Genomic DNA, 26,540 nt, shown 5'->3' on the forward strand with positions numbered 1-26,540 from the left:
AAATTGCCAAGTAAGCTGATGCTCTAGCAAACAAATATGAATGCTTTTTATTTGTTTTACTCATGAAAAACAGAATTGCAGAAGTGATAAATGTGTTGCCAATTACACAGTTGCTTAATTATGTAACGTTAGTAAAACCAATACATAAGTCTCCAAGATGTTTGGTAAAGAGTTGCTTAATGTAGTTCATCATTTTCACTTGTAATGAATTACTTGAATCTGCAACTGGCTGAAAGCCTCAATTAATTTTTTACACTTGTCCCATAATAAAGCAATAGTCTAAATTAGTATTTAATTTACTTACAAGAGTGTCACTTTTTGTGCAGAACAAGCAAAACTGTATGTCATTTATAGGGCCGTTAGCCTCAAAGCAGCAGCTTTACGGCATGCAGAGTACAGCTCGGAGCAATGATTAAAGCGAGCCGTGCTGAAGCACTGGGGGAGGACAGAAGGAGGGACACATCTTCAGGACTGACCAGAGACCACGTTTGGGGATGCTGAGACCCTGAGAGATGAGGCGCTTGCTTGTGCACCCAGGGTTAAACCTTTCACCCCACCCATAGTGATGGCAGAGTGACCTCGCGGTGGTGCAGGGCTCCCCTCCGGTCCCTTTTTGTCCTGAGCCTTGGCTGATGGTCGTGCTCTCCTCCACCACAGGTCCAAGGGAATGGGCAGCAAAGTGTGGAGAAGGCCTTGAAGCTCTTTGCTCAGCTGATCAACAACAAAGTCTTCCTGCTGACCTTCATCCGAACGCTGGAGCTGCAGCGCAGCTTCTCCATGCGCGATCGCGGCAACGTGGCTTCGCTCATCATGACGGGTCTGCAAGGCAAGCTGGAGTATGCCACCGATGTGCTGAAGCAGCTGCTCTCAGACCTCATCGAGAAGAACCTGGAAAACAAGAACCACCCCAAACTGCTCCTCCGCAGGTAACGCAGGGGGACGGGGAGGGGACGGGGCTGTGTGCACGTCAGCGTGGTCCCCTGGGCTGGCACGGCCACGCTGCTGGTGGCATCCAGGGGCTCTGCAGGACCAGGGTGCTGGTATTGAAAGGAAAACACTGCTCTCCATGGGTGGCTTTGGATGACCCATCCATTTCCTCGGCTGTCTCTGGGGCACGGTGTTAACTCGACTGTATGATTCCACAGATGGCTGAACAGGGTCTTAAATTGGATCCAAGAGAGCTATTACCTCTGATGCATCTCTCTCTCTCACTCATAATCTACCTCGCCCCAGCCCCACCTCCCCACCATGACTTGGCTGAGAGCAGGTGATGCTGCCAGCACTGTCACTTCTGCCATCCAGCTGCCTCCTCCCTGCCCTGCCCTGCCTGCACCTGCCTGACCAAGCTCCTGCTTCTCTCACCTGTGTGTGCAGAGCGGTTCAGCAAAGGGGTTTAGCCCCCCACCGCCGGTCCTGTGCGGGGCTGCTTCAGGGCAGCATCGTGGTGGGGTGGTGAATGGCACAAAACCTGGAGCTCTCCATCACGTGCGCGTTGCTGGTACCAGGCAGTGCCCTGCGAGTCCGGGCAGGGAGGAGGAGGAGGAGGAGGCACCAGCTCAGGTACAGCAAGGTCTGGAGAAGCAGAGATGCAGCTTCCAGTCCTCTTACTGCACTTCAGGCTCTTAAGGGCAGGAGCCTGATTTCTTACATGTCCGTACGGTACTTAGGGTCCTTGTCTCCCCTGAGCTGTGATATTATCGTGATGAGTAGAACATCAAAGACCTAGTGAAGAAAAGTACCTCTTGGATGGGCAATGCCGTGAATTGCCCCTGGAGCTGTCAGGGAGAGGCAGGCTGCCCAGCAAGGCTTGGTCCCCCTCCTGATGGCAGCCCATCCTCTGCAGCCAGGGTGCTTCTGTGACCTTCACCCTCACGTGTCTGAGCTACCTCGCAGGTATTTGTGCACTTTATCCTCGCAGCATCCATGTCTGCCTGGATGGAGCACCAGCGTTTGTGTTTCTCAGCTGGGGCAGTGAGCTGAGAATGGATTAAGCAACTCGCCCAAGATCATGTTGGAAATGGCAGAAATAAAAGGGGGAAAAGTGTGTATTAATGTAGGCCAGACCAGCAGCCACGAGTAAAAGGCTACCCCTATTCTCCGTGTCGTGAGCCACCTCCATCCGTGTCCCTGTGGGTCCTGGCTGTGCTGCAGAGCCTGGCCTTGGCCGGCGGCAGGAATGCGGCTGCCCCATCGGCTGCGCCTGCGGCTCCGCCGGCATCTCACAGGAGCGGGTGGATGAAAGAGAGGGGAGGATTTCACAGCTCTAGGAAAAATTCAGGGATTCCTCCAGCCATAATGAATATACTTGACAGGAAATTGCTTTAAATCTGGCTGTGTTTGCGGAGGCAATAACTCATCTTGGAAGAGGAAGCCGTCTTAATTTCCCCCGTGGTTTGACAAGTCGCTGGGAAGGCGTCTTTTGCCTCAGCCAACAATAGTGACTTTTCACGGTGCTCCAAAAAAATACACAGCTGGCGATCAGAGCCGTGCCCGCTCCTCCCGCAGCACCCAGCAAAGAGACGGGCCACGGGCAACGCCAGCAGCGTCGGGGCTGGCTGTCCTGCGCCAGGATTTAGCCATTTCATGGGAAACCTGACCTCGAGTGTTTCCAGGGATGGGGCACCCACCACTTCCTTGGGCAACCTGGGCCGGTGTTTCACCACCCTCATCATAAAAAATTTCTTCCTTATATCTAGTCGGAATCTCCGCTCTTTTAGTTTAAAACCATTCCCCTTGTCCTACGGCTACAGCCCTATCAAACCTGCGGCAGGAGCCCCGTGCCCCCCCCGAGCTCCCGGGTGATCTTGGCGCACAAAACAGCCCGGGCTGGAACATCTTGTTCTGACTTAATACAGAGTGATCAGCCACAAAGTGAGATACTTGGGGGTTTTTTATTTTTTGAGCTCTCTGGTGGCAGCAGTTGATAATTGGCACTCAGTTCTTTCTCTCTTTCTTCCTCGTTTTCCCCTCTTTCTTCCATGACTGCCCCTCGCGGGAGACAGCAAGAAAGTTGACATTAAATCAAATAGCTGCTCTGGTTCCTGGCACAGAGCGCAGCGCACAGCAGTTCGGAGACCTAGATATAGCAGGGAAAATTAATAAAATACATATTTATTTTTGGGGGTCTCTCAGCTCTTTTTGTTTAGTTTTGTTTTATTCCCAGCGCCTCAGAAAGTCAGAGGAGCAGCCAAGACGCTGGTCGCTGGCGTCAGACTCCTTTGGAAAGTCATCTCCGGATCGTGCTTTGCCCTTGCTATGTGGTCAACATGAGAAGTGTTTTCGCTAAGTCTAGGGATTCTCCCCTGCCACGTTAATCTTCAGGAGCTTATTTTTTATTTTTAGAGACAGATCTATAACAGCGTTTCAGATACCAGCCCAGCGGCGGCAGAAGAGCGATGCCTGCCGAGGGGCAGCGTGAAGCCCCGCAGCAGCTACGGCTGCGGCTCCGCAAACCCCTCCCCACTTAGCAGAGAGAAAGAGAGGTCCGGGCCCGTGGTGACGGGCAGAGTTTAAGGGATGGCTTACCCCGCCATCCACCGCCGATCCCATTTCAAAGGCGGAGGAGGCCCCGGGAAGATACACACAGCAGACTAGTTAGCAAGGAGCCTGTGGTGCTCCTGCTGCTCCCAGCCGCGAGGAAGGTTATAAGCAGCCCCTTTCCTCAGCCAGTGTAGGACACTGATGATTAACTTAATTGTCGGCCGTCCCCGGGACTGATGCACTGCAGATATCTCACGGCGTCAGCCTGTGTCAAGAGGAGAGCGACATTCAGTGCTTGAAGGCAAGGAGAAATGGGATTCGACAGATGCTCTGAGGTGTTTCTTTTTGGTCTTCTATTCAGCTGATTTTGTGTTTGTGATAAAGAAATAAAAGGGAACAGCTAGACACGGGAGTATCCAATACCCTTCTGTCACACAATATGCCCCAGCTTCTCTGTCACTCCATATTTCAGTTATTTTTACGGTGTCGGTGTCAGGCCATGAGCAGCCAACAGAGAGGGGATACAGCATTACTTCACTGGTAGGGCTAATTGGGAGGCTTGCCAATTCTTAATTTAATATGCTATTAACAAAGTAGTTTATTAAATTAATATTCACCCTGAAGTCCTGAATGTATCATTTTCTGAGTTTTTCCACCTATTCCTTAGTTTGTATCACTGAGTCCCCATTTTCCATGGCTCGCTGGCGCGGCAGTCTGCTAGTGCTTCTGCTCCTTAATTGGGTGACTGAAATATTTTAAACGAGCGAACAATGTGTGTGTCAATTTGTAGGATGAATTTTTAGGCAGTTAATCAATTCAGGCTTAAATTCTTTGGAGACCTGCAGACATTTTCACAAATTCCTGGCAGATGTTGCAATCCTAAGAGATGATGGATAATGTGACCCCGGGTCCGTTTGCCGACTGGCGTCAGTTTTTGTTTGCTGAAATCCGTGGCTCCCGTTCATACTTGATCTGCTTGACTTTGTGATCAAACCTTGTTTCTTCTGTAGTGTGTGTTTTTCATTAAATGCCAGAGTTTTCAATCATGCGGGATGCTGTATAAATACATACCAAGGGGCAGTCCCTGATTCAAGGCAGCAGAGCAGATGGAGGAGAAGAGGGAAAATGGGTCCGGAGCGGGATGGTGACTCGCTCCAGGTCGGGGTACGGGCAGAGGCTCGGTGCGTTGCCGTGCCCGCTGGGCATCTCCTGGGCGGGTTGGTGGCACGGAGGTCGAAACGGCAGTTGGCAGGAATGGCACCGGGAGCAGAGCTGCCGGCCAAGGGGATGAAGGCACAGAGAGGTGCCCAGACCCGGCGGGGCTGCTGTCCTGCTGCTGCTCACGGAGAAGGTGAAGGGGGGCACGGTCCCCAGAGGAAAGGGTGCTGCAGAGGGCAAGGTGTTGGATCCAGTCCTCTTTGCTTGCTGAAATTTGGATCAGATCCTGGTATCACATGTGGCATGAGGGAAAGGCTGGTGGTGCAGAGAGCCAGGCTGCCCAGGGTCACGGTCGCAGCTGGCTCGGCTGCGGCAGAGCAGCTCTCCCCGGCAGGACTTCGTGGGTAGGCTGGCAGCCTTGCCTGCCTGCCTGCCTGCCTGCCTGCCACCCGCAGCCCGAGCTGCGTGGTTGGGGCTCAGATGTGGAGTGTGAGACACCAGTACAGCCATCCTGTCCTTGTCCCAGGAAAAAGGGTTGTGGTGCTTTAAGGAAAGTCTCCGGGTCCTGCAGAGCCAGCATTAAAAACTATCATTAGGAGCCATTGTATTTAAATTAGAGATAATCTTGGGCACAATGTGAGGAGAGGAGGCTGGGTGGGACTGGGGAGAAAGCTGCAATTTCCCTGCCATTGTCACTTTGCTGTCCCTGATTGCCAGCAACAGCTGCAAATCCCAGCGATTTACTGAGCCAGGCTGTAATTTGCACCACGTGCAAGGAGCCAGAGTGTCACCAGGCTCCCTGTCACCAGCCCCATCAGGGCAGTGACGGGCTGTCAGCTGGGCAAGCTGCCGTCAGCTCCGTGCAGCGGGGGATGCGCAGCGCTGGCTGCATCCTGCTGCCTGCCTTCTCCGGAGCCACAGCCCCGGTTCTGAGCACGGCAGGGAGATTTGGGGCCTCTGATACGTGGTTTGGTTTCGTATGTAACATGCGTGTCCTCCTGGCTTGCCTAGGACCGAGTCGGTGGCTGAGAAGATGCTGACGAACTGGTTTGCCTTCCTCCTCCACAAGTTCCTCAAGGTAAGGAGGGATGGAGCTGAGACCCTGCTGCCGCTTTGCTGCCTCATCCGGCAGCCGTCCCCAGGGTGAATCTGGGCTTGAAACTCTTTGGTCAGACTTCAAGTCAAAAGATGTAGTAGCAAGAGAGGGGAGGTGGAAATTTGCTCGGAGATGCCTACACGGGCTGAGCCAAGCTGTCAGAGCCTCCGTGCTCAGCCTTCTGCAACCCCCACCCAGATCACCTGGTGTAACTCTCATGTAACGGAGTTCCTGTTGCACCTCTTTAGTGCTTAGGAGAAATTCTCACTTACATCTCCGTGCCTGGGCTTCCATATTTTTTAACTTTATTTGTGGGTTTGGAAGCCCCACAGAATTTGCCTCATGGGAGTGAACAATGAGATCAAGATCTCAAATTCCTTTTTTACAGCCATATAGATTCAGTAGAGATTTACCAAGCCAAAGACAACATACCCATTGAGCAGCAGAGCTCATGGTTTTGGCTGTCCTCTCCAGGAGCTGCTGGGGGCTGAGCCTGGATTGCACATGTGCTAAAGATTGAGTCAATGGGACTATGCCTCTACTGAAACGAATCTTGTGCAAAACCTGTCTGCAGGCCAGTGGTCCTGGAGGAGATGCACCTTCACCTCTGTGTTAGTTTTGCTGTCTGTCTCATCGTGTAGGAATGTGCTGGAGAGCCGCTCTTCATGCTCTACTGTGCCATCAAGCAGCAGATGGAGAAGGGTCCAATTGATGCCATCACAGGAGAAGCCCGTTACTCCCTCAGTGAGGACAAGCTGATCCGGCAGCAAATTGAGTACAAGACTCTGGTGAGTGATCACTGTAGAAGCTGCTCTTGAACCGCTTCTGTCCTCCCCACTTGGACATGAGCTGTTCTGACCTTTGGGCCGGCGATTAGGACACTACCATGAAGCACATGTGTTGCCAGTGCAGTAAAGCCTCGTGCTGCTGCACCCATGCCCAAGTCAGGCATGTCCCGATTTGCAGGTACAAATGGCCTGAGCTAAGGTTGTGAAAGGAGGGTTTGAGGGGAGCGTTTTATCTCCCTGTGCATTGAGCACTGCCCTCCCTCTAGCAAAGAAAAATGGATATCCAGGGTTCCCATCTTAATAATCCTTATAAAGATACGCTGGATGCAACAGCAATGATGCAAATAGGGATGCAGTATTTTTTTTATGAGAAAGGGTCGTTGTAACACATGTGGTTATAGTTCTCCTGGATGCTTGTCTGAAGGCCTTTAGAGCATGGTGTGGTTCTCCTTCACTTCCAGATCCTAAACTGCGTGAACCCGGATAACGAGAACAGTCCAGAGATCCCTGTGAAGGTGCTGAACTGTGATACCATCACTCAAGTCAAAGAGAAGATCCTCGATGCAGTATACAAAAACGTCCCATATTCTCAAAGACCGAGAGCTGTTGACATGGACTTGGGTAGGAGCTTCCCTGCCTCGTAGGAAGGGAGAGATCAGAGGGGTTGTTATTATCAGTGATTCTCCATGGGTTTTGCAGAGCTTGAAAGCTAGAGCTCAGGCTGCGCAACAACGTGCATGTTTCTGCCCTTAGAAAGCATGGGCACTGCTCCTTCCTGCCAGATAGGTTTTGAACTCGGTGCTATCAGCTAATTGTCCATTGACCGCAGAGTAAATGATTCCTGAAGCCTCCTTCACTCTGCTGAGCAAAACTTCTCCCCAAGCTTGTGTATCCTACCAGACTCCATGGCGTGGGGATCAGAGGGGCTGGGAAGGTCCTGCACCTTGGTTTAGCTAAACGCTGCAGAACCCTCGGCACTTTGCTGCAAGAAAACTTATCAGTGTGACCTTCCGTGTAGTTGTAAGATTTAAGAGCAGAATTTAGCTTTGGGTGCCTCTTCCTGGGAGGTGGGCTTTTCTACAGGCACGTCTGTCCAATAGTTACTTGGGCCAGGAGTGGATGGAGCTGGTTAGTGCCTTTTCCCTCTCTGACTGGTTTTTGCCTCTCCTGCAGAGTGGCGGCAGGGCCGGATAGCTCGTGTGGTCCTGCAGGATGAAGACATCACCACCAAGATTGAAGGAGATTGGAAGCGCTTGAACACCTTGATGCATTATCAGGTAGGAACGCAGCCCTAGCAGACAGCTCCCAGAGAGCTGCCAGGAGGGAAGAAAAGCAAAGCAAAGCGGAAATTTAATTCTCAAGTATCTCATCTACGAAGACAGACAGGGAGGTCACATTTATGTGATAAACCAGAAGGGTTCAATGTGCTTATGCATTAGATGGGAAAGCAACCTTGACGTGGATCTTAAAGAGACTAGCAGAGTTGAAAATTGGCTAAATTAAAGCTGCCAGCCGTGCTCGTGAGATGGAGGGAGCAGAGGAGAGGGCTGAGCTGCTGCTGTTGGAGGTGCGGGGCCAGGGGAGGGATGGTACACGGGGCTCGGGTCTTGCGTGGGGGTCTGAGACAACCAGGAGTGTGGCAGGGAAGGAAGAGGAGTCTCTGCCTTCCTTCAAAGCTTTGCAAGCACCACACGATCTGATGATCTGATCCAAAGCACCGGGCTGCAGCGGCAGCTCGTCTCTAATACTCGTCACCTTCCTACATGTTGACTCTTGAGCATCGTGCAAGGAGCGAAGAAGGGAAACGGAGCAAATACTACAAATACTGTCGCACGGGAGGGTCGGGGGAGTGCTGCGGGGAGGTGTGGGATGAGACCAGGTCAGGAAAGGGTGAATATCAGGGACTACTTCTTGACAAAGCGACATCAAACCACCGAAGTCCCAGACCTAGTCTTCCAAGCCAAGTAACAGGAGGTTTGCCACTAAAGCCCTATAAAACTAAGTCAGTGAAGATGCTCTATCAGCCAGGGCGGGCGAGGCGACCTAAGAAATTCTTGCCATCTTTAGCTTCGGCAGCACGCGTGTCCCAGCCCAGGCTGCCCTGCCTAGGTGTGCATCTGTTGGAAAGGGCTTCTTACGGTGTGCGAAAGATGGAAAGAGAGGTAAGACAGAGCTGAGGAGGGTTTGGTTTTGTTCAAAGCCTGTCTGCAGCAGAGGATAACTGCATTAATTGGGACCCGTAACCTACTACTGTCCATCACTATCTACAGAGAAGTGTTTAGTATTTAATCTGGCATCTTTCCCTGTTATACACCATCTCCAGTCCATCAGCGTGACTCACGCTGTGTAAGTTGAATGTGAGCCAGTATTGACAGGAGCCATATAATCAGGGAGCGAGGCAGCGAGAATGGCATAAATATGCAAAGTGCATGTAAAAAAGCACCTCGAGGGTCAACTTTTCCAAGCAGCCCGAAGGGTTTAAGCACAGATTACCGTAAAATGTCATAGGAGTTGTGCAGATTAATTCCATTGTTTCTAAAATCTGTTTTACCTGACAGTTGCAAGGGATTAACCAACGTGCAGGGAAGCAGCGAGACTTTATTATGCCTTGATCTTTAAAAGTCATCTTAAGGAAGTCGCAAGTGAAAGCTGTGTTTGTCTGGGGTGTGCTGGATGCTAGGGGAGGGAGCACTTTCATTTTAGTGCCTGTGGGAAAATCCGAGCCACAAGTTTACCCTTAAAATAAACAAAATCCTTGCAGCACTCAAGATGCTGCAGCTATTCCTGCCGTTTGAATGTCAGTTTTGCTCTGGAACAAAGTAGAAGTTTGCTGCCAAACATCTAAACAGGTAGCGATTGCACATGTCTCTCAACCGCTCTGGCCCGAGCTCTGCGCAGCCCGGCAGAGCTGTTTCAGCCCTGAAAAAGCAGCCAAATTCTCTGCACTGCAACGGAAGTCTTGTCAAGGCAGGGCTTTTGCCAAAACCAAACAGCAATGTGTGTGTGTGTGTGTATATATATATATATAATTCCTACCAGGTTTCTTTCTGAGTAATAAATGTTTTTATTAGGTATCAAAAATACAGATGCTCCAGGACTGCACAGTAAAACAAATATGTGGGCAAAGGCACAGCTCCGAAGAGAGTGTAAAATCATTTAAGTTTCAAGCGCTGCTCTCTCACCATTTTAACAGGAGCGTTACATATAAACCAGGTGTGGTTCAAGCCATAAAAATGAAATCTAGATTTCTCCAGCTTCTGGAGGACAAGAGGATTTCTAAATTTCTAGAGAAACGAAAAGCTAGCTCTGTAAAGCCACCTCCATCTTTTATTCAGAGCTGTCTTGTCTTGATTCTGATCTGAAGGCAAAGGGATCTCTGGACCAGAACCTGCCCCGTCCTCGCAGCCCTGCCCCTGATTTCTGGGGTCCGTTTGCTCCGCAGCCCCGTTCCCTGCAGCTCCTGGGCTCGAGCTGCTGCCAGGGACCACACCAGCCTCCTCCTCCTCCTCCTCCCCGTGCTCCGGGGCAGGGTGGGGAGGCTCTGCAGAGGGCAGTTATTTAATTCCAAGAGTTTCTCAGCTCCACACTTGGCTGCTGGATTTTGACACTATTACATTTGTTTTCTACATGTTTAGGATGACAAAAATACAATATATATCTGCATCGACCGATAAAATGTATTTTTCATGGGAAGCCTTCACATGCAAAAGCCAGATTTGATTTAAAGAGAAATATTCATCTTTCTGTAATGTTTTTGAGCCACTTTATAAAATTACAGAGAGAACTGTATGCCTGCTGCTTATTTCTTCATTTATAAAAATAGACGTATAGGTTAAATAGGTGTAATTCTTTGTTAAATTCTCTGGAGCTTTTAAACTATGTTGTAAGGAATTCTATTACATTTGTGTAGTATCCTTTTGGTTTCATGCCTGTTAAACTCCATGGGAGAGTCTCACCCCGTGTGGCTTTACTCAAGAAAAATGAAACACTGAATTTAATATCAAATGATTTACAGTGGCTCATGCAGGGTTAACTCAGAGGCAGCAGAGCATGAATACCTGTCAGCCACTGTGAGCCTGGAAAGGCCAAGAGACTATAAAACTATTTTAAATGAAAAATTAGAAGCAGAGAGGGAAGATTTATGTGGAAAACGAGACTTAGGAGCCGAGGGTGGCGTGGACGTGGAGCCAGCATCCTCACTGCATCCTCACTACCCCATGCAAATGCAGTATTATTGTCTGGGCTTCTGCACTGCTGCTCTCCCCGCTCCAGGTTTTGTTTTTCTTTTCTTTAAGCTGTTTTGTGCAGCACATTTCCAGCTTGTAGAAGAATCAGAATATTTATAAAGTTGTAAAACAGCCAGCCAGCTTCGCAGGCGTCTCTGGGGTTTTATGGGAGTGTGGCAACAGCAGAGCGAGATGGGAAACGAACGTGTCTTCCATCTGATGCTAATTTGCACGCTGGTATTTTTTAGCTGACAAGAGCCATTCGACCCAAAATTTAGAGAGTGAGAGTGCTCTGTGTGTGTGTGTGTGTGGAATTTTTAATACCTCTCTCCCAGTTAACCACAGCCCTGGTGGAAACGGATCCCGGCACGGCGGTCGGGGAGCTGCTGCCTCCGCGGGAGCACCCTGGGCTGCCGGCGCGCTCCTGATTCTCCCTAGTGAGATTGAACTGAAGTGGCAGCTAATAACAGCCTAAGAAAATAATATCGCCACTGATCGTTTCTTCCATTGACTTAATAAATTGGATGAAGTGAGGCAGGAGCAGAAGAGGAAATAACAGAGGTGTTTGAAGTGTTTTGCTTAGAAATATCTCACTATTGTACTGTGAAACACAAGTGACTATTATTTCCACTATTACTAGCAATAATAATAACTTGCATTTACATGAAACCTTTCATCTGAATGGAACCCAAAGCCTCGGAGGCAGCGATGATTGCTGCGTGCAGGTCACCTCGCAGCGGCAGACCTACGAACACCCCTTCTGCAGACAGCGCGAGGAGATGCTGGGGGAGCAAAATCCAGCTGCTGGAGTTTGTCCCTCATGGGACTGCTGGCAAATAATGGAGGGCTTAGCCCCGAAAGCGATTTCTCCAGCATGAAAAGGCATTTTTGGTGCATTTCCTTTACATGATTTGTTAGCTGGGCCCCGGCGGGTCCGGCCGCCTGCAAGATGCGGTGACTCCACTCCCTGCTCCCTTGCCGTGCTGCACCACGGGCCACGAGTTTGAAATTAAAAGACACTCAGGCTCAATCCCTGGAAACCTGCAGGTTCTTAATTAAGGGAAATAAGTTTAAAAACTTCCAGTGACTACTAGATTTATAGGGAGGATAAAATTAAACATGGCTACTAAAATCTGCTATAACAAAATCTTGTTAGCACTAATGTTCATTTATAGTTTGACTTCCAAGCATTTAATTCCTTCTCTGGTGCAGTAGAGGGACTGACAATTTAATACCCTGAAAGATGGCTTTATGACTTGCTCAGTTGTAAATCAAACTTTTAAAGTTCTTAAAAATTGCTAAAATAAAAAATGGTTTAATAGGAATGTTTTATGGTCCATAACGTTATTATAGCCGTTTTATTCCCTCTGCATTGTTACTTTAATTGGATCACAACAATTCTTGAGATTCTCATTTTTATTGGATAAAACGTAATCTTAAATCAGAACGACCAAAACCATCTTCAAGACGTCTTTTGATTTATCACTCCTTTCCTTCGGTCCCTTGCTGTAGAGCTGCTGCTGCCGACCCAGCGCAGCGCTCAGCCGGACCAGGACCGCGTCCCTCCGAGGGCTGGCCGGCAGGATCGCTCCCCGTGCCCCCGGGAGCCCCGTGCCGCACCGACAGCTCCCTGCCAGGCTGGGCGCTGGGGATTTCTGTTACCTGCACTTGCTGATCGCAGTGCGGACGGTGGATCTCACTGATTTTCTTCTCTTCCTTTGCCTCCCCAGGTATCAGACCGCTCGGTTGTGGCTCTCGTTCCCAAACAGACCTCCTCCTACAATATTCCTGCCTCGGCCAGTATATCCCGGACGTCTATTAGTAGATACGGTAAGACGCGGAGCTAAGGGCTGGGCGTGACACCAGCCCCGTCGTGCAGGTTCACAGTTTTAAATGATGGGGATGGTATTGAAGCTGCCTTTGTTGCAGGAGGGCAGCACCTGAAGGGAATTAGGTGGGGGGGGAAAAAGCAGCAGCTTCCCCCGAAGAGCAACACCACGTCAGCCAAAATGAAAGTACGTTCACGTGCCAAACAGAAAAACGTCCTTGGCTACGGTTTTTTTGCAAAGGCTTTTCCATCTATAAGCACAACAGCAAAAAGACCAGAGAAGGTGAGAGGAGAGAAAAGGAAATGCCAAGCACAACATGAGGAGCCTTTGGAAATGTGGGTCTTGGAAAAGCCCGGGGAAAGGCTTTTGGCTCGGAGGGGATGGACGCTGCAGAGCAGCCGTGGGGCTCCCGCTGCAGGAAAGTAGCTTTGTGTCCTTGCACGTAAGCAGGGCTGCACCCGAGAAAAGCCTGATTCCTTCATCTAGTTCTTCTCTCAACGGAGGATCCTGAATTCTTAGCTAACGGGTCAAAAATGGGTAACGGCAATCTTAACTCGGCGTGCTTGGATGCGCACACCTGGGAATTGGTTATTTGCATAATAGCAGGGCTCGGCACTTTGCTGAGGGTCCCTGAAGACGCTGCAGCCTGAGTAAATGAGTCTGCGAGGTGCCAGGTGTGCGTTTATAGCACTAAATCCACAATAATAGTAATAATATACTTCCATAAAAGGCAGCAGTGGCAAAATCTCTGGTGCGCTGATCTTTCATTATCTTTCATTTTACAGAGTGTTTTACAAATGAGAGGTCTCCTGACAAGCCCATCTCCTTCTCTTGTTTATAGCTCCCAAAATAATGGGTTTTTTTGTCGAGCAAGGGTTCTGAGGAGCCGTCCACAGGAGAGGCTTTAGGCAAAAGCCAGGAGAAAAGGCATTTCTCCCTGCAAGGTGTAATCCCGAGCGCCCAGCGCTTCCCACGCTTCAGGTGATGGCAAAACCAAGGCTGGGTCACACAACCTCAGTCCTCGTTGATCTGTGTCAGATGGAAAAGCCTTTGCAAACTACCGATGTGAACTATCATTGCTCACGTTAAGATTAATACTTCTAATTGTGCAGACAGAATTTAAATGAGGTACTTATTTACGTCCCCCATTATATATCAGTACAGAGCTATGTTTAAAAATAGAATTACTAGATGCTTCCCTAGCTGTCCCCCTGTCTGTCTCCTTAATTATATCAGTTGGAGTACTCATTTATCTAAGCCTTCATCAAGGATGAAAATCTAGCTAGTTTACTGGTAGACTTGCATATTTCCCTCGACTGATTTATGATTGATCCCCTTCCTCTCGATGAGGAGGCTGAGCAGCGAATTGGAGGCTAAACTTGAGAAAAATGCACGAGGTTCCCAGAGAACAAAGAAATTTAGCGAGAGGGAAAAAAAACCCGACAGCGCACGGCTGTGCTACGCAGCCCCGTGTCTTGGCTTGAAGATGCTGCAGATGGAATCCAGGGAGGCACGTTCTCTGGGAAGTTAAATATCTCTCACGTCCCTCCGTGGTTTCCAAGCAATTAAGGGAAAAAAAAAAAAACAACTTTGTCTGCTCCCCTCTGAGCTCCCGTTTCCCTGCCGGGGAGGAGGGCAGAGGCAGGGACCGCGGGGAGGCTGGACCCAGGGGCGGCACAGCCAGGATGCAGGACTGGCCTCGGGCTCCTTGAGCTCCTGCGGCTCTAATGAAAGCCTCAAGAACAAGAACAGCAGTTTCTTCTGCCCTTTGTGCTGGTTGTGCCGGGCAGCTTGTTATTATTTACAAAATGCTGATGTCGGGACTCCGGTGCTGCAGGAGTTGGTGCCCAGGGTTATCGTGCACGAGCTGTGGCTCGCGGAGATGTCTTGCACGGACCTGTATTTTGTTCAGGTAAGTAAAGGATGCGAATGAAGTAGGAAAGTCCCACATCTGAGTGCGAAAAGGGAAAGGCTCGAGTCTGAGGGACTCCGTTCAGTGAAGACCCAACGCGTACCTTTGGCAAACGCCAGATTTTGCTGGTGCCTGGGTGGTGTTACATTTCACTACCCTGTAAAAAAAAAAAGGCCAGTGCAGATGATTTTGGCATCAGCGAGCCTGGTGGCGTCACTGAGAAGAGACAGGGAAAAAAGGGGTTTGCTTTGAGCATGACCGGCTGCTTTTCCTGTCCTTCAGACTCCACCTTCCGCTACACCGGCAGCCCCGACAGCCTGCGCTCCCGGGCCCCCATGATCACCCCCGACCTGGAGAGCGGGGTCAAAGTCTGGCACTTGGTCAAAAACCACGACCACGGAGACCAGAAGGAAGGAGACCGGGGCAGTAAGATGGTGTCTGAGATCTACCTGACCAGGCTGTTAGCTACAAAGGTAACTGCCATACGTGAAATTCCCTTGGGAAATGCACAGGGAGGTCCATATAGATGCACTTGCTGGGGGTCCTGCGCAGTCCCTAATGGTGCTCAGCTCCCGGTGGGGACTGTCCCTGTCGGGCTTTCCTGGGCCCCAGGGGTTGGGTGGCTCATGGAGCAGCGACAGAAACACAGCCCAGATATCCTCACGCTGCAAGGTGATTGCTGCAGTACTCCATTCTCCTGCGTGGGGTTACAGCACAAAGAGTTGGACAGACGCAGCAGTGCCTGTAAATATTTAACCGGTTTCCTTGGCCAGAGAGAGTTTTCCTGCCTTTCGCCCTGTGTTCATCACTGTAGATAATGCAGATTTGCTTTTGAAAGCGAAAGAACTTGTTTCAGGTTAGAAATAAAGAGTAAGGGCAGCCGTGAGTAGCTGCAGGCTGGAGCATTTCCCCGGGGTCCTCTGGCAGTGCAGTCAGCGTTCGTAAAGACCCCGACCTCACTTATTCCTGTGGGGTCCGTGGCGGCACTTTATGGGGCTGCACGGAGCTGGCAACACCATCTGGCATCCCCTCCTGCCACCGCTGCTTAACCGAGCGTGCGCCCGTCCCTCCCTTCACCTTCTCGGTTGCTGCTCCCATTAGGGTACGCTGCAGAAATTTGTGGACGACTTGTTCGAGACGCTGTTCAGCACCGTGCACCGCGGCAGCGCCCTCCCGCTGGCCATCAAGTATATGTTCGATTTCTTGGATGAGCAGGCAGATAAGCACGGCATCCATGACACAGATGTGAGGCACACGTGGAAGAGCAATTGGTAAGAACGGAGGAGGAGGGTGGAAGAGGGGCCAGACCTGAGCATTGAGGAGTTATCTGTGTCCTGGGGAAAAAGAGAGATGGGGAAGAGCTTTGGGAAGGCTGGAACAGCCAAGCCCCATAGTGCCAAAGCACAAGCTGTACCGCGAAGCCGTGCTAATGTTTTTCAACCAGCACCGCCGCTGTCCCAGTGCCCCGTGCCGATGGGTTTTGATCCTGGTTCGTGCTGCCGCCGTGCACGCGCGAGCTGAAACCCCGGGGCAGTGTCAAACCACGAGCCTGGCTATCGCCGAGTCCTCTACGCGGGTGGGAGCTGGGCACTGGCCTCAGGCCGTAGATCCGCACACCTGGACTTTGGCGATGGCTGGTTTTGCAGAGCCGACCTGCTAGCGGGAAGCCGGGCTCCCTGCCTGCACCACCCTGCCTGCACCACCCTGCCTGCACCACCCTGCCTGCGCAACCGTGCTGTGGCATGAATCCGGCACAGGCTGGGAGTGGAGAGCTGGGCAGCGGCTGCACCTTCCCCGTTGCTTTGGGCAGCAGCTGGAGGTTTTGGGCAGCGGGAGGAGGTGGTGAGAGGGGAAGGAGCCAGCCCCACGTGCCGCCGGCACGGACTGCAGCCGGGTTCAGCCTTCTGCAAACAACAGGAGCTCTCACGTCTCTGCCTCTGCTTTTTTGGGATTAAAAGCTCCGTGGGTTATAAATTTACCTCTGCGAGGAAGAAAAAAAAGCACAACAAATGGTTGCTCCCTGAAGACTTTGTATTTTCCCCCTAGCCCCTCGTGATTTAAAAGGCCTCTAATCATCACGGCTGCAAAAGCTGGGTTCCCCGCTAAGGCTGTGGGAAGCTAAAAACAATTTATTGAAAGCCTTAGAAGAAAGACTTATTAGGATAAAAAACTCTAGAATCACAAAAATCTTAAAGCAATAAAAAAGAAAGCACCAACCGGCAGAGTTTGCTCTGCCAGAGCCATCAGACCACAGGAGCCCCGGTCCTTCCTTCTGCCCCGGGGCACGGGGGAGCTCAGGAGAAGGGTGAAAATTTGGTCTCTGAACTAACAGCTTTGCTGCGCGCTTTGGTCGGCTGCATCATTCGCAGAAAGAGAATTTCGATGGGGAGATGGGAGGAGGCTTATGCCGCTGGAGCAGGTCAAAGGAAACGGGAGCTTGGAAGAGAGAGCTGGGGTACTGGGGGATGAGGGGAGCTGGCACTGCCGGGGATGCGGCTGAGCTGCTTGCCTGCAGTGCAGCAAGAGTTAAGGCTGAAGCCTTCGGTGCAGCTAGCTGGATAGATAGAGAGCCGAGACTTGAAAGGTAAGAGAAAGCAGCAGCTGGTTTTTTGATCCTGCTATACAGCCAAAGAAAAAAGGAATAATAATTCCCCTTTGATTGCAAAGGCCTCGGGATTTGGGGACAAAGCCTGTGATGCCTGCTGCACCGCTCGCAGACGATGGGCTGCAGAGTGGCCAGGCAGCGGCTGATTAGCGTGGGGGCAGCAGCACCGCTGCCCCGGGCTCAGCCCTGCGCCGCAGACTCCCACTCTAACGAACTCGGTTTAATAGGCTCCTCGCGGAGCTGCTCACCCGGTAGCGCCGACCCTGCTCAGCTCTGCCCTGGCACAGCCAGCCTGCCCTCGGCTCCTGCCACCCACCTGGCCCTCACCTCCTCCACCTTTCTCTGCAGGGTCAGACCCCAGAGCGGCTCCCGGGGCAGCAGGGTCCGGCCCAGGCAGAGCGGGACCCCTCACAAGCGATGCGGGCAGGACTGGGCTCCCTGGTGTTTGATGGACCTGGCCCAGCTCCTGTTCAAATCAGTGCTGCTTCCCACCATTGGTATTCTGCTTGGGAACACAAACCGCAGCAAGCGTCCTTTCCTAGGCTTTGTCTTAACATTTAATCTTGTTTCTTGATTTCCCTACAGCCTCCCTCTCCGATTCTGGGTGAACGTAATCAAAAACCCTCAGTTCGTGTTTGATATCCACAAAGGCAGCATCACGGACGCCTGCCTCTCTGTTGTGGCCCAGACCTTCATGGATTCCTGCTCCACCTCGGAGCACCGCCTGGGCAAGGACTCCCCCTCCAACAAGCTGCTGTACGCCAAGGACATCCCCAGCTACAAGAGCTGGGTGGAGAGGTGAGCGGCAGCGCGTGGGTGCCAGCAGCGTGGGTGCAGGGCTGGCCGGGGTGCTCCAGTCCTGCCCGACCTCCTGCACCAAGCATCGCTGCTCTTACTTTCAGCTTGTTACAGACCGGGATCCCATTTTGCTAGATGTAAGCATAAAGCAAAATGATGTCCTTTTCCCTGCAGAGCTTCCTTTAAATCCCAAGGAGAAGAGGCACGTTTTGAGCCTCCACGTTTCTTACGGCATCCCTTGGCCCTTCCTTCCCGCAGGTATTACGCAGACATTGCCAAGCTGCCCGCCATCAGCGACCAGGACATGAACGCCTACCTCGCCGAGCAGTCGCGCCTGCACTCTGCCGAGTTCAACATGCTGAGCGCGCTCAACGAGATCTACTCCTACGTCAGCAAGTACAGCGAAGAGGTGGGTGTCCCCTGGGGCAGGCGCAGAGGCGATGTACGGGAGAGGAGCCGCGCTTCTGTGCGGCGGTGGGTCGGGCAGCGATGCCCCTTGCTGTCACCCGGAGCGCCTTCCTCCTCCCTCGTCCTTGGTGCAGCACCACCATATTGCACCGCTGCTGCCCTGCTCTGTTCTGTTCACGCACAAATTGGTTCGGGTCCTGGCCATGCCTGTAGCGTACTTCCCAGGAGGACTGAGAGCTAAAATATTGTAGGAGCTATCCCATTCCCCAGCCTTGGCGTATGCCCAGCGCAGCCCACTCCTCAATGCAGTAGAAAATCATCATGACCCAGTGAAGGTCCCCAGAAACATCCCTGTCTTTTGGGAACAGCGTGGTACAAATCCCATGTTGCAGTGACGCAGACTCCTGTTTGCAAAGAATCCCTGGCAGCGTGAGCTCCTTTAATGAATGCATCACTTGAAACCAAGTTCTCGCCATCTGTTCCACCCCTTCATTTCACTGTAAGAAGAACCTATTTTGCAATTATGTCCATTAAAATGAAGGGTTTTGTCATTTAATTGCATGTATGCATTTGTGATACAATGCCGCAGCTATTTTCCGATTAGAGTTTAAAAATCTCATAACTTTCACGCTAAATGAGACGAGAAATGTGGAGTCCAAGGTACAAGAGTGGGAATGATTGTGTTGTGCGGGTAACGTGCGCCGAGCGGTCCAACAAATCAATGAGCACGGCTGCGGCATGGCGAAGCGCTCGGCGCGTTGCTTTGCCATTTGTTATTTAACTTTCACACATCCACGTTTCAAGTTGCTCACATCTTGCTGCCCACCCACCTCTTCCACCCCCTCTCGCGCACTGACTTCTCTCTTTTTTTTTTTTTTTTTTTCCCTCCCTTTTTATTTTTTCCGTACCAGCTCATCGGGGCTTTGGAGCAGGATGAACAGGCACGTAGGCAGCGTCTGGCATACAAAGTAGAGCAACTTATTGGTGCCATGTCTATTGAGAGCTGAAGAAAGGTTGCGGTGCTCACGGACGGCAAAGGGCAAAGGATTGCACGGACTCTCGGGAATTAAGAGGGAGAACAAGCAAGAAAGGCGCTGGACACGTATGAATATCAAGGCTCTTCTAGAGGGAGCAGAGACTGGCCCAAGGACTGACTGTGTTCAAAATCATATAGGATCCGGTTTGAAAAGGCAGGAAGAGAAAAAGACAAAGCATCTCAAGCAAAGTCAAATCAAGAGGGGTCATTTTTTCGAGCATACATGGAAAGAAGGAACCTGGAAAGTCTGGATGTCTCCATGACTGCTGCTTTGCATGAAAATTGTTTGATGTATATTAGAGAATAAAACTTTATTTAAAGGGGTTTTTTTTTAAAAAAAAAAAAAAGGAAGAAAAAGAAAAAAAAAGAAAGAAATAGAGCAAAAACCACAGAGGCCACAGAGATAATCCTGGCAACAAGGCTCAGCTCAGCTCTGAATCCTGTCCCCGAGAGACTCCCGAGGACGCGGCTCAGGCATTCTGCGAATGGACTCTTACGCCAATTGGAAAGTCTGGAAAACTGAAATTTTCTTCTTCTTGGGATCTTATAAAAAAATATGAGCACAAGTTTGCACCACACCTTTTTACACAAGTAAAATAGCAGTTTAGCCAGAAAATAGTTCAGTGGCTGAGTAACTTATAGGCACTAGAAGGAACTTTACCTGAATTGCAAAACCATCAGATCATCCAACCTGTCTTGAAATCCAGCTTTATCTATGTATTTATATAGTGTCAATATATATATATTTTTTTTAAATCCCATTTACTGTTGAATGAGGAAAGATCTGATTTTAAATGCTTTCCCCTTTTCCACCCCCATTCCGCCTCGCTGGACGCCGCCGCGGTGATCCGGCAGCACCCTGAGCCGCGGTGTGGCCGCGGTGGTGCCCGGCCGCGGTCGGCGCGTTGCTGGTTTCTGCAGGTACAGTTTGAGCAGAAGCGGCCGGCTGCCCTCTCCCCGTCGGGCAGAGCTGGGCTGAAGCCTCCTCGGTTGGGTTTTGGGGTGGTTTCTGGCAGCCGCCTCTGATTTCTTGCAGTAAAAACCAACAAACCCCCAATGTTTACAGTGAGCGATACTTGAAAAGACTCGACGTAGCGAGCTGAGATATTTATTGCTTTTCTGTTTGACTTGCGGAGGAGATCAGCACGGGCTCCCTTTGAGTTTCTCTGCCAGCGTTCGCGGTGTCGCCCGGGGTCAGGCACGGGACTTGTGTTTCCACCGGGGAGGGGAAAGAAAATTTTGCTCTAGGCAAGGGAAAACCTTAACCAGCACTCCACGGGCCAGCTAGCGCTCCTGTCTTGTCTCTGTCTCGGCGTCTCGTTGTGATGTTCAGTTCCTCGCTGGCCCCGACGGCATGTGTTCTTGTGGCCAGTGACAGGCAAATGTTTGTCAGTGTTATTTCTTTAAAAGACACCAAAGCTTACGTGTGTCCCTTTTTAGAGTGCCAGGAGGGGAAGGAACGCTGTAAATATTTCTCTCTGTAATAAATATTGATATTTGTGCAGGCTGCAGGGGGGAGGACAGGGTGATTAGGTCTAATGGAAATACAATTATCGACTGCGTGACCTTGGCTTTGGCAGCAAAATAGCTCCCGGCGTCTGCTCAGCCCTGCCCGGTGCCGTGCCGGACTGGGACCTTAGTTTGCAGCCAGTGTGTGCGAAAGGAAAAATCCGTTTTCCTATCTGTCCTCCTCCTCCTCCACCGTTGCTGCCCAGAGGAGCCCAGGAGGGTCACCGCGGGCTCCCCGTGAGAGCTGCCGGTCTCGAGACGCAGTCGTAAGGGGAGCAGCAACAGGGGCAGGAGAAGCGCGTAGAGAAATACTCAGGAAACTTGTTGGTTTAATTACCGTTCAGTAAAAGCCATGCCAAGTCCACTTGCTTCTGGTAATCCGCTTTTGTGAGTTTCTGTGGGCCCCGTTAATAACTCTGGAAGAGGATACTACTGTTCAACCTCGTGCAATAAGTTCTTGACATTTACAGCGGCCTGAGCTTTGTAACCGGAGGGCTCGGGTTTACTGAGACGTGGGGAGAGCTGGCGGAAACAGAGAGACTGAGAAGCAGAGCAGGATTCGTGCTGCCCGTTATCGGGAGAGTTCCCTTCCCAGGGATCCTCCTCCCACACAGTGAACCTAATTTTAAAGACAGAAAATTTTAAAGACAGAAAATAGGCGCAAATGTCCAGGTTGCCCTATTAAAGTCTGGTGAAGGAGCTGTCGTTGCAGCAGCTGCCAGCCTGCCCTGCTCTTTGCTGTGGTGTTACAGGTTTTGAAATCCTCCAGGTCTCATTTTTTACTGGTTTCTGTTACTGCTGTTCACAGCGATCCGGCACGCAGCTTTCGTGAGTGATTTCCAGATCTAGCTGTGGTCGTTGTCTTAGGTATTCGCATTCAGATCATTCACCAAATTCTTATGGTACTCTGAAACCCAGAGAAAGCACTCCAAATGGTTTCCAAACGGTTTCCAAACGCTTCTAAATATCAGTTTGAATAGTTATATCCGCGGGATTCACAAAATATGAGTACTGCCCAAAGCAAAGACCTGGCTTTTTCATCGCCTGCGTGCTGGTGAGTGTGTGCTTGCCCTAAGGTCCGAGTCAGGCCCCCGTGGTCCTCTTTTCTCCACATCTATTTGAGAGGCTTTTGCAAAGCCGCTTTTAAGCCTACTTTCCTCCTTCTGCTCTCTACCTTCTGGCCGGGAGCCACCCCATAAGCAACCATTTTGTCATTGCCCCTTCCCCAGTATTTTCTCAGCAAAAGGCGGAGGTCCCCAACCATCCCCGGGGTCTGTGGCCGGGGGGGGTTTGTTGGGCAGCGCTGAGCCGTGGGTGCTGCAGCGACCCAGCAGCGATGCCGGCGACCTGTCTCTTTTCCACGTGCATTTTTGGCTGCCCGTTCCCCCACGGGCAGGTGGCAGGAGCGGCGGCAGGCAGGAGGTCTCCTTGCTCGAGATGCTGATGTGCGGCGCGATGGGCTACCAGCCCTGCTCGGCCAGTTTGCCCCTTAGCAGCCTCCCCCCCCTCCGCTGGCAGGAGCCTGGGAAAGGGCCCATGAACTGGGTTATCCTGGAAAGTAAAGATGAGGGGTGAAAAGGAAAATAACTGCAGAGCCCAGAGGGATTGCTTTGTGAGCGAGGGTTAAAAGAATCCAACGTGTCCGAGCTGGCTAAAGACGTGGTCTGTATTCCATGAATACAGGAGAGCGCTAAGGAGAGAAGGGGACAACTGAGTTTATTTTCTGTGGTTTGGGAGGAATTTGAGCAGAGGAGGAAATGGAAAGCAGCAGGAGCACTTTGCAAACCAGTAAGCTATTACACTTTTGACTGACTTCAGAGGGAAGCAGCAGAAACATCTCTTCTTCCATCATCTGAAAAGGCGTTAGGAGGATGGCGTAGGGAACAGCACGGTGCTGGCTGGAAGGGGTGGCCCATAAATAATCTGCCAAGTATCTACTCCTGGTGGTTGACATTAATTATGGATCTTTACAGGCAATTATATGGAATGAAGCAACATATCCCCTTGGGACAAAGCGCTTGTAATCTATTGCCCTGTTTGCATCCGACTTTTCCGTTACTCCTTTGGGAACAGGAAGCTTCAGATCTCAAAATGGCATTTTCTTCGCACTTGCAGCAAACTGGACTCGAGGTTTGGTCAGGAGGGGGCAGTGACTTTGCCTTAGATGAAACAATTTCACATCCCTCTCATTGCCCCCTTCCTCCTGCAAGGCCGGCTGCTGTTTCGATTCTCCGGTTCGCTTTGTTTCAGGTATTTCGACATCAAAGTGGGAGACGTCATTTTCCGGAATCTCTCTGCCTGGTGTCGCTGCTTAAATAATTCCATTTAATCTTCTGCTCGTGAGCTATCAAAGCACCCACTCCAAGGGGGAGCAAGGTGCTAATCAAACGCTTCTCCACCTTGAAAGCCTTTATTAAAAACCCATATACAAGAGTCTAACTTATAGGCAAGCTTGTCTCTGCATGAGCCCCGCTGTGGAGCACCACAACGCTGCAGCCCACCAAAGTACAGAAGATGTGGACGTCAAGTGGTCCACGCTTTGCCATAAAAAAAGGATGAATTTATGTTTAAAGGGAGGCAGGAGATCAGCACGGCCAAAGTGCTGGAGCCCCTGTGGGATCCAGCATGGACCAGTCTGCAGCTGCGTGAAGACCCACCACGGGAACCAGCGCCGAGAAATAAAACCGCTGCCGCGGCCTCGCTGCTGGTGGGCAGCGTCGCAGGCAGCGCACGCATCGGGGTGGGGGGTGGGTTATCCCCGAAGGAAGCTGGACGTGGCCGTGCCGGATGGCGATGCCTTCCCACAGGGTCTCGGTGCTGTGACGCTGGGGATGGCGAGTGCAGCCGCTCGAGGCGGTGGCAACAGAGACCTTCATCACAGCAGTGCCTTCAACACACTGTCTTAAAATCCTAACGGCCCATCCGCACGTAAGTTCTCTCTCCTACCTTCAAGTGGACTTTCACCAAAACCATCATAATGTAGGAAACAATTTGGGTAGGCGCATGGAGGACAAAAGCAAGAGGGCTTAGAGCTCTGGGCTTGCATTCCTGCACGCCGCTGGCTCTGAGCGCCTCGGTGGAGTCGTTTAAGTCTGCGTGGAAAGGGTTGGAGCGCTTCCCTCCTCCAGTGGGCACGACCTACACACAAGGTCTTATTTCCAGAAGTCCCAGGCAGGCAGCGGGGATGAGGAGCGCCGACCTGCCTGCTGCCTTCACCCTGCGCCCAGGTTGGCAAAGGGCAGAGCAGGTCCTGGCACGGTCCCCGTGATGCTCCCGTCCAAGCCCGTGCCTCGAGCCTGTTCCCTGGCAGCAGAACAGCCGCGTTCTCGCCTGTCACTGGCTCTTCTCCATCCAGTTTCCAGTGCTGTCAGAGCTCACCCGTCACGGGCACTCGGCTCGCCAAACTAAAGGAAACTAAAATAGACTGACTTGAATAAGCTGGGACATCAGGGAAAGCTCACGAGTGACTGTACCCTGGAGAGAAGAAAAAAATGTTCAGAGAAGGATAAATCACTGACATCAAAGATGCATTAAAATGCCACGAAGCTTCAGCCATCCTATTTCAGAATTGCATTTGTACCATAAACCGCAAGCCAATAACGCAGGGAGCTGCGACGTTGTATATAGTTGCGTACTAGGTAGAGCTAGGTGAGCAGTCCCGTCTGTTTAGTGAATGTGTCTTTGGTGAAAACACCCGCATCGCCCCAGCCTCCTCCCAGCCTTCGCCCGCGACCACCAAAACCAGCGGGTTGGAGGCCAAAGGCGAAGTGCTGGTGACAGCTAAGAGGCCACCCAGCACCCGCGTGGACAGGATGCTTTTTTTTTTTTTTTTTTTAATTAGACATTTGGTGGGGAAATAATCAGAGTAGAAGATGCCAGTGTGGGCTGTGAAGAAGGTGCCATTCAGGATCTGCTGAGCTGAGCAACCCTGAATGTGCAATTTAAATGTCGGTTGGTCAGATTAATTTTGAAGGGGAAGAGGATGGGAGTCTTCAAACTGATTTTTGCCTCCTGGAAGGCTTTGTGCAAAGCCTCTGTTCGCCATGAAAAAATCCCCAGCTTTGGGTGGTGGTCCCGTTCTGGGTGGTACGTGTGGCTTTCTGGCTCCTCGGTGGGCAGGCGTGCAGCAGAAAGCTGTGGGTCTGGGGTACCAGCCCGCAGCCCGGGGTGCTCCGCTGCCTGCCCGCGGCGGCACGGGCTGGGGGTGCGCTGGGGGGGCGGGAGGTGGGGAGGTGAAGGCAGCGGGGCAGCACGGGCTGGCAGACACCCGCTGCTCCCTTGCTGGAAAAGCGGCTCCTCGTCTCGCCTGGGCGTCTGCGCCAACGCTGCTGCTGCGGTTGCACCGGGAGCAGCTCAAACGCAGCAGTGGGTGTTTTGGCCGTGCTGTGAGCACGGCGGTGTTCTGTGTGCTTGTTCTTTCAGATCCCTGTTTGCCCCCTATTACCCATTCCTCTCCTTTCTTTGTAAAAGTGGAATATAATACTGAAAAAAAAAATAGACTTTCCTGCAGCGCCTAAGAACACGCTCAAAAGACCTGCAGGGTCCATCCAATTGCACGGACAATATCCCAAACTCTCTGGGCCTCCTGAGGCTGCCAAATCAAATACGACATCTCCTGTATGGCCTTTCCTTTGAGATTTTTAATACCTCTATTTCAAATAAGCTTGGAAGTTTATGCAACAGCTTCTCCATCCCGTGTTTCCATCTCATGGACCGGGCAGCAGAAAGGTGCACCTGCAAGAGAAGCCGTCGGAAAGCAAATGAGCTGATGAGCTGATTTTGCCACGTTATTTCATAGCTTCAGAAGATACTGCAGTAAAATGTCCTTCTCTTATTGATGAGTGTTTCTGTGTTAATGGCACCTTGGGGGTCGTTACGAGAAGCGGTGGGAAGCAGTGAGGGGAAGGGAACGTACAGGTACTAAAACTTCTGGAGTCCCCCAGAATGTCACAGAATGTAGAGATATCAGCCGTGGAACAGATTCTGATTTCTTCTGCCCCCCCCCGCTCCTTAAAACAAACCCATGCCAGTTGTAGGGGATTTGCGTGTTGGCAGGAACGGTGAATTGGTTTGTAGCCGTACCCATTCCACCGGATCGTTCTCTGGCTCCTCCCCTCCCCGTTATACTTGACACACTGGAGTTCTGTATTATATTTTTTTTTTAAGATGATTGTCTGTTTTTTGTTGTTTTTACAAGTGTTGTGGAAAAAAAAATGTAAGAAAGTTTAAGTATTTAAAAATGTTCCAAGGAAAAAGGGGGTTTTGTTATTATTCTAATATATTATTGTGTACCTATTGTAAATATGAAACACTCCTATTTTGCAAGCCAAGGACTCACTTTGTACTGTTGTTATATATAAATAAAGTTTACTGGTTAAAAAAGCCCTCTTGAGTGGGTCCTTATTTTCTAACATGTGGTGTGTGGCATTTATTCTATAAGCTGAGTATATTGGTGAGAAATACTTACTTCCTAAATCACACCAGCAATAAATGGGTCACTGGAAATCTGGAAGTAACCCCTGTCTGGCGAAGCCGGGGGTGTAGCTGGGCTGGACGGGGTCTGGGATTGCCCCTGGCCTCCAGCCTTTGAAAAGCAACTTCTACTTTTGCAGCATGGAAAATATTTCCAGTAGTAAATGAAAAGCAAAGTGGGGTAGATGGAGGGAGGCTCTGAGGGACCGAGCGATGCTGCTTC

The 26,540-nt window shown here is 51.0% G+C and overlaps 1 protein-coding gene across 4 annotated transcripts in view; it reads left to right on the forward strand.

Annotated features, from left to right (window-relative positions):
• PLXNA2 (plexin A2) overlaps positions 1–26,227 on the forward strand; it is a 186,963-nt gene extending 160,736 nt beyond the window's left edge. For all 4 annotated transcript variants that reach the window (XM_054803976.1, XM_054803974.1, XM_054803978.1 and 1 more), the window contains 11 exons: positions 658–926; positions 5,650–5,716; positions 6,376–6,522; positions 6,984–7,143; positions 7,696–7,799; positions 12,479–12,578; positions 14,772–14,962; positions 15,591–15,760; positions 17,680–17,892; positions 18,151–18,301; positions 19,212–26,227. In XM_054803976.1, the coding sequence (XP_054659951.1) occupies positions 658–926; positions 5,650–5,716; positions 6,376–6,522; positions 6,984–7,143; positions 7,696–7,799; positions 12,479–12,578; positions 14,772–14,962; positions 15,591–15,760; positions 17,680–17,892; positions 18,151–18,301; positions 19,212–19,307 (1,668 nt within the window). In that variant the 3' untranslated portion in view covers positions 19,308–26,227. The remainder of the gene's footprint in view (positions 1–657; positions 927–5,649; positions 5,717–6,375; positions 6,523–6,983; positions 7,144–7,695; positions 7,800–12,478; positions 12,579–14,771; positions 14,963–15,590; positions 15,761–17,679; positions 17,893–18,150; positions 18,302–19,211) is intronic.
• The last annotated feature ends 313 nt before the right edge of the window (positions 26,228–26,540 follow it).

This window comes from Grus americana, chromosome 25 (assembly GCF_028858705.1).
Source record: "Grus americana isolate bGruAme1 chromosome 25, bGruAme1.mat, whole genome shotgun sequence".
NCBI lineage: Eukaryota > Metazoa > Chordata > Aves > Gruiformes > Gruidae > Grus > Grus americana.